The sequence below is a fragment of the Vigna radiata genome, chromosome 5 (genome assembly GCF_000741045.1).
Source record: "Vigna radiata var. radiata cultivar VC1973A chromosome 5, Vradiata_ver6, whole genome shotgun sequence".
Lineage (NCBI taxonomy): Eukaryota > Viridiplantae > Streptophyta > Magnoliopsida > Fabales > Fabaceae > Vigna > Vigna radiata.
In genome coordinates this window covers 13529027-13541084 of record NC_028355.1, presented here as the reverse complement: position 1 = coordinate 13541084, position 12058 = coordinate 13529027, and the positions used below count along the sequence as shown (strand labels likewise).

Sequence of the window (12058 nt, the reverse complement as noted above, 5' to 3'; positions counted from 1 at the left end):
CTAGAGATCTTGCATTTTTGGTTTCATCATTCTTTTAGAATATTTGAAGTTAAAAGTAAAGATGTCTAACCTGTATTCAACCTTATAAGATTCAATAGTCACATATAGGAATTTAGATAATATAAACAATGAAGAAAATAAGATAAAAAAATTGAAAATATTATATTGAAAAGGCATGCTTTATGATAGAAAACACCCAAATTTTAATTCAGCTCCTATCTCAATCCTATAAAATAATATTTTTACCTTAAAATATAAATAATTTAAAAGAAATCACCTAAAAGAATAAAAAAGATACACTTTTAGTAGGTCTCAAATAGGAATTGGAAACTCAAAAGGTGTTCACCAAATTTATATAGAAACAAGTATTCTTTGTGTATAAAGTACTACGAAAACATGTATGGATCAAGAATAGCCATACACTTTCATAATATACAACGGCCGAAACATCAACATCACGCATGGACACTTTTTTATTATTATTAAAGTAAATGTCAATGAAATGTTTTTCTCATTACACATGATATTTATAAGTTTTTCTTTTTTGGTACATTTGTTTATCAAAATATTTATGAAAAATTAAAGATACTTTATACTTTCCTATCGGATTGTGGATTTTTCTTTCGAAATTATTTTTTTGACGACAGATCCTTGAAAAATGGTAATAGTGGAGTGTTTTGTTAGAATGGGCATAAATACAAATTTGATAGTAACGAAATAATGATTATAAGGTCTTAAAAAGTGTTGGTGTGTGGTGATTCTGTTGTTTATATTATATATTTGTTCCATTGCTTTTGGCATAGCAAACCTGCCACTTCCCTGGCTTGACTCTGCTCAGTCTCTCCACAGAACTTTGGTGGCATTGACAGCCATAATTGCCATCACTGCTTTTTACTTTTCGTTTTCCTTTCCCTTTCCAAATCTCACCACCATTTCGTCACTGCTTTTATTATATACAAGACAGAAAAAGAAGTTTTTTTTTTTTTTTTTTTTTTTAAAAAAAAACTAGTAGTTTCATACCTAAAGAACCACTTAACAAGCTACATTTTTAGGATAAATTTATCATTATTCTTACGAGGATAAATAGAAAGCATGTGGAATGACTACATATGGAATATGAACTAGTTGTATGAATTTGAGTCTAAGATTTTTTACTCTTAATAAAATAAAAGGATAAATATCAATTAAGTATTTAAGTTGTGAGTGTTTGTGTTTGAAATGTTTTTTATTTCAGTACTTGACGAGATGCTGAACGCTATTTCGTCTCTATTCTCTCTGTTGCTCATTTCAATGTTAAGGTGAATGAATGAGATCTGTCATTTAAGGTTATATACACAAACATACATTGCTCCATCAAAACTCTTTATCGTCAATCAATAATGCATTGTAAGTTGTAACTTTGTCATCTACGTATAAAACATGTTAGTTTACGTTTCTTTGAAGAAAACCGAAAAGAGAACGTTAGGATATAAAATAGTATGGTAACTTGCTTTAATCTCAAAGTTGTCAAATAACATCCTTCAATATATTATTTGTTTTTGAAACATGAAACTTTATTATGATTTTTTCTTTCAAATTTTTAAAAAATAAAAAGAAAACAAAATGTATGAAACTTGGATTTTCAAGGGTATGTTTGTTTTAAAAGATGGATTGGGAAGGAGAAAGTTGATGGATTTAAAAGAATTTCAGAGTGAATTGATTGTTGTTTTTTTTAAGAGATTTAGAAGTGAGTGAAAATGAATTTAGAAGTAAAGTTTGACACATAAAAATAATTTTATTAGTATAAATAATATAAAATGATAATTATTAATATTATATATAATTGTAAAAATTATTATAAGGTGAAAAAAAAGTAAAAATTAATTTTTAACATGAAAAATTTTTAAAAATAAAATCGAGATAAGTATATATAACTTAAAATATTATTTTAAGACAAAACAATCAATTTATACCTTTTTATCTCATCTAATAAATTTAACGAAAATAAGAATAACTTCCATTATTCATATTAGATAATTCTATGTAAGTTGAAATTATAGTCATGTTTAGTGTTCCATCTTAAATTCATATTTAATAAAAAATTACATGAAACTGAAGGAGAAATTATTTTCCATGGAATAAAAACAATTGAATGTAAAAATATATATTAATATTAATGATATGAATGATGTAGATGGTGCAACAACAACTAGTGTGATTGGAATCAGTCTGATAGAGCAAATTACGAGAGCACCCTTCCGACAATTAATTAGGTTTAGGAGTTAAGAGGGGGTAAATGAGAAAAGTGAAAAAGGGTAAAATGGTAGTTTTGATGTATAGTGAAGTACTTGAGTTGGTTCAGCGAGGGCTACGGGAGCAATAATTTGAAGGTACCAATTTCTGAGCTTCCATTACCAAACAAAACAAAACCCAATTCACGAGGCTGCCTATATATTTCTGACACCCTTTCCTTTCTAATGCATAAATAAATAATCATCACATTAATTAATTAATAACTAAACAAAACCCTTTTATTATTATTTTATTCTTTTTCAAATTTCTTATTATTAAGTCTGTCAGCTCTGCTGTCTGACCACTCACCAGTGAATGAGAAGTAAAGCAACTCTTATTTTATTCAAAAAAATATAAACTCTCATTTAGGTTTAATTATTAGTAATTGAAACCCTGATTTCAAGATTCTATTTTTATTAGTCTTTTCCTATGCTCTGATCACTGAGACCATCATCAATTGATTTTATTTTGGAAGGTGAGGTTATCAATTTGAAAAGCTACTGGTACGATAGAGTTAAAGCAACGCAGCTAATGACAGTTATAGAAATACTGATTCTGTAATCGTTTTTAAAGAAAAGTTTAATCGATCTACTTTGGAAGAAAGAAATAAACAAGTTAATCTAAATAGGCACAAACGATTCCCCAGGCAAACCCAGTTGGATACACTGTTTTCGTGAAAGTGGGTTGCATTTAAGTTCACCTCCAAACAGTAATAGTAGTGTAAAAGTTCTGCAGAGATCCACTGTGTTACTGTGTATGCTTCATTCAAACATTTCAACGTAATTAAAAAAAGTTCATGATCAGATTATTATAATGTAATCTGATATGATTCAAACATTACATTTTGGATACAATACAAGAATTTGCCCAGAAAATCTCTATTCTATATCCATCCATCAAATATACATTACTGATCTGACCACTAAACATCATATCATATGTTATGGGAAAATTGGTTTTTATCGTTATTGTTATTGCTTAGCGATAAATGTTTATTTAGACAAAAACAGTATTACTACAATGGTAGAAAAGATTCTGGAATAGATGAAAAAGATTTCCGAAAAGATCCTGTTTTGCATCATGCATAATACAGACCTCAGATTCCCGTGATACTTTAATAAAAGCCCAAGCCTTCGCAATTGGCATCATATTTTACCCTCTCTACCTACTCTGCGTCTCTCTCTCTAGGAACTAGCAAGTGCAAGTGTGTTTTCCCAACTATAGTAATCTGTCAAACAAAACTCCTGCAACACTCTAGCACCTACACCCTCTTTATCTGGTAATAATAGTACGGTGCCACACTTGCGGTTAGATAAATCAAGTGTTGCGTGTGTTCTAGAGATCAATGTTCAGTTCTTGGGCTTCGTTTTTGAGGGTGAGGGAAGCGTGAATCGAATGGAAGGGTTTGATATGCACGGAAACGAGGAGGGTGGGGTGATGGGGAAGAAGAGGGTGATGGTGGTGGTTGATGGAACTTCACATTCCAAGCATGCAATGATGTGGGCACTTACTCATGTTACTAATAAGGCTGATTCCTTGACTCTTCTTCATATTCTACCTCCTCACAAGGGTCCTGAACCTTCTTCTTCCACCTATCTCGTCAATTATCTCGGCTCTCTTTGCAAAGATTGCAAACCAGGGGTAAGTTGGTTGTGTTTGTTCGTTTGTTACTTCTTTCATTTCATATACTGTGTTCAAATAGATCTTGATTCAAGTTGTTCTTTTATTTTTCAGTGCTGTTCGATAACAGTCTTTTGCCATTGTTTCTTTCTTTTCTAACTTTTGTTTTCTTTAGATGGCAAAGGGTCTTGGCTTCTTGCATTACCCCCTTCTTTTGTTTGCACTTTTCAGAGAGAAATCATGACAAGTTTTCAGATGTTTCAGCTTTTCTTTTGACAGTTCTTCCTATGTTATTCCCACCCTTATTGAATAAAGAGTTACTGATAAGGTTATGGTCTGACATAGGTTGAAGTGGAAGCGCTCGTTATCCAAGGACCGAAACTGGCCACAGTAATGAGCCAAGTAAAGAAGTTGGAGGTCTCTGTCCTGGTACTGGGCCAAAAGAAGTCATCTTCTCTTTTAAGTTGGTGAGTTCTATCTCCACACAACTGCAATAAGCAACCTTTTCTGCAAAATTTTAAACTTCCTGTCACTCAGTTTGAGTTTTAAGCGAGTTAAGAATTATTTCTGCAGTATCTGTGGAAGCAGCGGAAGCAATTGTACGGAGGAGTTTGTGAAGCATTGCATCAATAAAGCAGAATGCTTGACAATTGGAGTGAGGAAGAGAAGCCAGGGCACAAATGGATACTTCATTAGCACTAGGTGGCAGAAGAACTTCTGGCTTTTGGCTTAGATTGAAAATTTAGATGCTTCTAGTTCAGATCCTAGAAGGGATAAAAGGGGTAAGTGGTTAGAGCAACCTTTGTATCTGCATCGTCATCTATAATCTATTTCACCCTGTAACTAGTTCTTCTAACTATATCTTCTACTAATGTCGAGTGACCAAGAAATCTGACTTTTAATAAAAATAATCTAATTGTCCATGCTTGTGAACATATGTTTTGTTACTGTGTTCTTCGGTGTTTATAGCTGGTAGAAAAAAGTCATCGTCATAGGAGCACCATTTATTGAGAAGTGTACCATACTTATTGTAAATTATTTAAGTACTATTTTTCGATTTTAAAAGATATAATGGTTAACGTTAAATTTTATATAATAAATTGCAAGGGTGAAAATACTAGTATTATAAAAAGTAGCACATTTCAATTTATCGTTTAAGTTCACCCAGTCTTAGCGATTAACTAAAAGAAACAGGCATTTTTTTTGTCAATAAACGTTGATTGTCAAAATTGCTTTTATATGGATACACTTTCGAAAATATAGAAAAGCCTATGGGAGAAATATAGAAAAGCCTATGGGAGACAAAACAAGTCAGCCGTAGGATGGATAGTAGAAGAAAAACGAAAGAAACTTGTATTAATAATTTTGGGTAATCTAACAATAAATAACGGGTAGTCATTTTAGTGTATTCGGTACCTATTGCTATTACTGCCTTAAAAAAAGGCTGAAACACCACTTTCATGCGTAGTAGTAGCTAAAGAAAAACTAGACCTTATCTTCTAATTTATCATTTACAAGAGGAAGCAACTCCATCTTACTCCGGGGGGTCCTTGGAGTCCTGGGGGTCCGAGGAGTTCCAGGGACTGCTGGCTGTTGGGAGAGCATGTGCCTCACATAACCATAGAATGTACAGCCCACAAGAGTCACGGCACATCCAACAGAATTTAAATATGAAATTGGGTTTCTAAATATCAGCCAAGAAACAAGGACAGCCACTGCAACCTGCACAAAAAACACCATTCTGATTAATTTGAAAATTCTCAAATACTTCTTACTTCGGTCTCATTTTATTTGCTCTAGTTCATAACAAAAACAAAAAGTGAAAATAACTAATTCAAGTAGCCATAAATAAGGGTCTTACTAGAAAAGTAAATTATTTTTTCTTTATATTTTGAAAGTTAGGAAAGAGTTAAGACTAAAATGTTCCAAAAACTCATAAAATGAAACAGAGTCATAGAAGAAGTGAGATTTAACATATGGTTCAGATCCACCGACATTAATTATCCTTTAACACGAGCATGCACTTAATGAAGCAAAGTCAAAGAATGAAGATTAATTTAATAAATCCAAACAAGGGAGTAAATGTTAAGCTAGAATGAAACAAAGTCCAAAAGGAGAGAAACGCATCTCGTGCAGGGATGATGGTATAATACACAATTTCTCAAAATACATTAAGTGCAAACCATGATGCTTGAACTTATACATAATAAATCTCACCTTAAGATTTCCGGCAACATTAAATGTCACAGCAGTGGTGGAGTGAATCACGTAAAAAATTGAGAAGTTAAGACAGAAAGCCAACACCCCGGAGCTAAAAATAATGATGAGAGCCGACCAAGGATATGGATGGGTACCAAACCATTCAAGGATTCCATTGCCTTCAAGTAACAATGCAGGAAGTGCCAAGATCATGGTTGCAAAAGGTGCCATGTAATAAACTGTGTTTATGCTAAAGATACATGCAAGGAAAAGTTAGTCTGTGTGCTGCAGAAAAGTCATGGCAAAGCTATTCAGAGAAACCATGACATGACCCGAGTAGAATAAAATAGCACAACCAAGACAAATACAAAGAATAACAATATGCCAATCGTCATTGCCAAAAGAAAAACGTCTTCGGTGCAATTTCTGCGGAACAATGTTAAGTATTTCACTTTACTCGCATCGGAGCTATACATTGTTGCGAAGACATTCACTCAACCAATATCGACCCCATGGCAACCCTTCTTTTCTTTGACAGGTTCACTCATCTATCAGTTTCTATTTGCTACTTAATTCAGTGTATAAATAATCTTTTCTTAACAACATTAAGTAGTTCATTTTACTAAATATCGAACTCGTGACATTGTTACTCCTTTGTGAGGGAGGACATCCACAACATCACTCTACCAATATTGACCCAATCATATCTCTTCTTTTTCTTTGACAGTTTCACTCAATTATCAGTTTTTATTTGCTCCTTAATTCGGCCGATTAATAACCCTTTCCTAACCCAATTCTCAACAAGAGCATATATTGTTAAGACAAAAAAACATAAGAGTCACTCAACTCAAAAAGACTAGTCCATTAGATGGAAAACCTCAAGACTGAAGTTCATAGCCCATCCTACTCAATCTAGGACTCCTAACATAAAACTTTTACAAAGACTTGAGGCATGCCCCTGACCTTGGAATGAGGTGACACCTCCCCTCCTAAACTTTCAAGTACCCAAAAACGTAAAATATCACCAGATAACCGGTGAAAACACTACTCTGTTTCTTTTGAAGCAAACAAATACAAAGGAACTCATGAAACATTGTTGTAAACTTGGCACTTCAACAGATGGTGATCAGAAATGCTTGTACATATCAAGACATACTGCTTAGCTACATGCCTACAACAATAAAGATGCACACGAAGATGTGTGTCTATACTTCGAAAGGCACTCTTCAGTTTTAGTATTCCTATATAACACAGATATTGATCATCAATAAATAAAATCACCGTATAAAGGGCCTTCTACATTAACTAAAAGATGAAACCCATTTTTGCTTTGGCTTATTTGCATCTAATTCTTAGTGATTGACTTGTGGCAATCAAACTAAGCACTAAACAGTACCCAGATGTTCGTGGCTCCAATATAGAATACTTCCTAGCTCTACATATGAGAAAAAGGTTAACAAAAAACACAATCAATGAGGTAAAAGCCATTTTCATAATAAATAATATTAAGGACATGGAAATAACGTTGAAGTGGAAAATCTACATACTGGAAAACCCAGAAATGGCAAAAAATAGAGAAGGGATAGAAAGAAAACCAAAATACAGAGTTATCAACAACAAGGGAATTTAAGCATAAAGATGGTACCTGTCAAATTTGTATCCATGCAGAAGAGATTCTGCAAGAATAGTCTTTGTAGAAGTAGCCAGACAGCCAAATAATGCAGCACAAAATCCCAACATGTTAAAACTAAGCTCTGTTACAGATGTCAGAAGAATCCCTCCAACAATGGGTACAAGAGAAGCCCAAATACGCCAGTCAAAATACTTCCTCCACACTAGCCATTGCAAAACAACTGCACCAGTTTACCAAGATTAGATGTAATCGTAAACATCCTCAAATCTTAATGTAAAGCAGGTAGCAAATATGTGGCAGAAATGTTAACATCGATTATTAAACCCACCTGTGGTCGCAGGTGTGAATGACTTTATTGTCTGCATAAAAGAAACTGGAATGTATCGTAGGCTCACATTCCCCAACACGATGTTAATACAGAACACAAATGACATTGGAAAGATTCTTCGCCAGCGATCTTCAGGGTCAACAGTTATCAGTGGCTTAAGTTTCAGCACCTTTATAACCACATATCCCCCAATGGCTGAACAGATAAAGTGGACGCATGAAACTGATAGGGGAAACTTGAAATCCAATTTCTGCAAAAAAAAGGTAAACTGTTTATAATCCATACCTCGAATCCTAAATACACATGGATCGTGGAAATTAAGTGGTCAATATTGATAATCTTTTATTGCTTACAGACGGACGGAACACGAGCATAAAAGATATAAACGGTCGGCGATCACAATCATTTAGGCCTCGATGCAAAACTTTATCTACAGATCAACTTCATCATGAAATGATTATTTTAAAACAATTCCCTTCCAAATGAAGTTTTGAGAACCAGGGACGAAACCGAGAAAACCATGAGACCTTTACTGACAAGCAAAAAACAGAATTGAATCTTGTAGAATATACACACCAATAGAAAGCCCAATCTCCAAGGAAAGAAGGTAGACTTTCTATATGCTTTAAAGACACAATTGCTTCTATTCACAAACTAAACCACACGTACCACCAGTTAGAATAATTTTTTATTTTACTTTAAAATCATACTAAGCTATGTTCCAGGGTAGGAAAGTCACATTGCAGTAACAGTATTTTTCACATTTTGGTTCAGCTGTTAAAACTAACATGACAGATTCCAAGATTCAAAAACAGACGAATTTTGTAATGATTAACAAACAATAATCTCAGGTCTATTGCACCATAAACAAAACATCTAGCGTTAAATTAAATCCATAGCACGACCAGAGAAAATAAAATTAAACAAAGCCCAGGCAAATAACTCGACAAATTAAGAGAAACCTCCACCTTGGACGTAGAAGTACCGGGCCATTAACTAGATCAGTAAAGAAACAATATTTTTGAATTACAATCGTACTCGGTGGATGGGCTAGGATCACGTGTATTTTTTATTTTATTTTTTAATTACGAGAGAAGAATCACTATCTTGGTTAATTTCAAAAGGCGCTTCAAACACACAAAAACTCGATCCAGGCACGCGGCATGGATTTCGAGTAAGATATGAAGCTGTACAAATTAAAACGCATCGCCGAAAATAGCAATCTACAGAAACACTAAGAAAAACAGTAATCCATGGCAATTTCATTCAGACAGTTTCACGATACGCGAGGCATCCGTGTGGAGCAACCTAGCGGCGGAATCTAAGAAAATCGACGACATGAAAGAAAATAAATCTCATGAATTAGAAAAGAAGAAGCTAATCGGCGGGTGTTTGGAAATTGAAATGAGAGAAAGAAAAGTGCGGGAACCTGGAAGATCCACTTGTTGACGATGATCACGGTGACATTGAAAGCCCACCACTGAAGGATGGACAAGAGAGATCTGATATCGCTCCACTGGCAAACGAAACTCTCTTCCATCTACGGTTCAAGAGGCGCAGCTATTACGTGTTGTGACTACGAGAATATGAATGAAGAGAACGAAGAGAATGAAGAGGGTCGAACTCGTAACGGTGTATAACGAGTAAGAGGCACCTCTTCCGCTCTCTGCAATCTGCGTTCCCTCTCTCTCTCTATCTCTCTCTCCCTTTTATTATGCCAGAGAAATTTTCGAAACGTTTCGGTTCGATTTCGCTCTCTTCCTGTCACGCCATGGAAATTTTATGTTTCTTTCTGCTTTGGTTGGTGGGGCATGTGGGTCCCACGGTATTCCAGCTCCGAGGTTCAGGGTCAATTTTGTCACAATTCAACATTCCTCGCTTTTTCAAAACTCCATTTCTTCTCACTTTGTTTTTCTTTCTCTCCCTATACCCTCAATTCTCTCTTGCTTTTATTCGGATTTTATTAATCAATGCTTTAACTTAATGAATGGCCCAAATTAATTTAGTTTAAGAGACATGTTCTTTTGTTTTACTTGCTAATCTTTTAGGAGAGAAATATTAAACATTACTTTTCTAATAAATTATTGTCTTAATGCTTCTTTTAAAGCAAGATGTTTAAAAAAAAAACCTATTTTAAAATATTTGTAGATAATTGTTTCCTTGTATTGCATTGCATTAATAGCTACAATGCTGTTTTAAATATTAATCTGGTAATTTTTGCCATGCTTAACAAAATCGTGTGAAGGTTTCCTTAATTAATTGTCCCCCAGTATTGTAATGGTTTCGCGTATTCTTGTACGTATGCATGGTTCAGATTGATGTTTTAAATATTGGTTGAATCCTGATTGAGTTAGACCGTGTTCGAATTAAAACAAGGAATAATTAATTGAAGTTTTTAATTTTAATTTCAGTGTATGTTTGAATTAGAGACTTTCATTTTAATTAAAATTGAATTGGTACAAACGTGATTCATGTTTGAATAATTTATTTTTAAGAAAATAAGTGTTATTTAATTATATTAAAATAAAAGTTCTAAGTTATATTGTAAAACTTTATTTAAAAAATTGCTATTGATCAAAAGAGTTTGGTTCTTTCTACCTATAGTTAGGGCAAAAATTTAATTAAATTGTCATTATATTCATATCAAAATCTTAGCCAAGATCATTGTCGAATTAGTAATTATTAAAATTGAGACCTCTTTTATAATATAATAGCAAATTATTACCTTATCTTTAAATTGTATTTAAAAGTAATAATACTAATGCTGCTATTTTTAAAAATGGTAATATTATTGAACTATTACTAAAATATCTTAATTATGGAATATACTATATTTTGGTATTTTATTAAGAGGATATATCATATATTTTAATCAATCTAAAACAAGAAACATGAACGGAAATGACGACTATGATATGTCTTTTAAAGGATGTTTTATCTTTCTCTGTATTACTTAAGCATCATTATTGACTGATTTTGTACGTTTTACTTTTTAATTACATTTTCTAAAAAAAAATAAAGTCTAACGCTGAACATCATTATGCTAAAATAAACGTGTTTTGATAAAAAAAAAGAAAAGAAAAAAAAATGGTTTATTTCAGAAATCTTAAATTGAAAAATATGTTTGATTTATTATCTCGTACAGAAATAACACTCCTATATGAGCAAGTTTTTTTTTTTAAAAAAATAAATTTAGTCAAAATCCTCACGCAAAAAAAAATGTGCTATAAGAATATAATTTTTTGACTAAAATAAAATTTTAATGAAAAAAATATTATATTATCCATAATCAATAATACATTCCTTACTGAAACAATTCGTGATTTTTTTAATAATAAAAATTTTTACTTTGTGTTTTTATTTTACCTAACTTTAAGTAATCCAAGATGAATCAAATATAATCTAACTTTTTTCTAATCTGGTTAAATTTATTTGGTTGAATTTGTCATTAAATTGGATGACATATAAAAAATGTTACCATACCCTTTAGATCTTGTTCACTTGAATAGATTTGAGAGAGAGTAATTGGATGGATTTAAGAGAATTTGAAGATAATTTTTGTTGTTGTTTATTCGAGTGAATTTGGAAGTAATTTTTTTTAATCTGTTACATAAATTAAATCATACACTAATTCTCATAAACTTTACTTTCAAATTCACTCAAATAAACAACAAAAAATTATCTTCAAATCTTTTCAAATCCACTCAATTACTTTTCCTCAAATCCACTAACAAAGCCTTAAAAAAAGTTACCTTAAAATAATTTTTTAAGAGAACATAACATCTTAAAATAAATACTTTTAATTGTTGTTTATATTTTTTATAAGGTAGCATTAACCGTAACAAATACAGGACTAATATTTATACCACGAAGCATAAGACTACTAAACAAATAACATTTTTATATATTTATTATGTAGTCGAGTCTTGTTCATTGTATTTAAAATTCAATAATGTGGATTACAAAAATACAATTTAATCGAACTTGACACATTAAAAGTTTAGTAA

General features: G+C 32.3%; 2 protein-coding genes across 2 annotated transcripts; one reads left to right on the top strand and one right to left on the bottom strand.

Moving 5' to 3' along the window:
* Nucleotides 1-3475: 3475 nt before the first annotated feature.
* On the top strand, nt 3476-4814 carry LOC106760347. The gene is made up of 3 exons (XM_014643785.2): nt 3476-3912; nt 4237-4358; nt 4465-4814. Exons 1-3 carry the CDS (start codon nt 3667-3669, stop codon nt 4622-4624), a joined length of 528 nt encoding a protein of 175 aa, XP_014499271.2. The 5' UTR covers nt 3476-3666; the 3' UTR covers nt 4625-4814.
* A 407-nt stretch (nt 4815-5221) lies between these two features.
* LOC106762681 (UDP-galactose transporter 1) lies at nt 5222-9807 on the bottom strand. Its single transcript, XM_014646712.2, has 5 exons — nt 9481-9807; nt 8052-8301; nt 7736-7943; nt 6109-6340; nt 5222-5613 (listed from the first exon to the last, which is right to left on the bottom strand). The coding sequence occupies exons 1-5, from the start codon at nt 9589-9591 to the stop codon at nt 5377-5379; spliced, it is 1038 nt and encodes a 345-aa protein (XP_014502198.1). The 5' UTR covers nt 9592-9807; the 3' UTR covers nt 5222-5376.
* Nucleotides 9808-12058: the final 2251 nt, after the last annotated feature.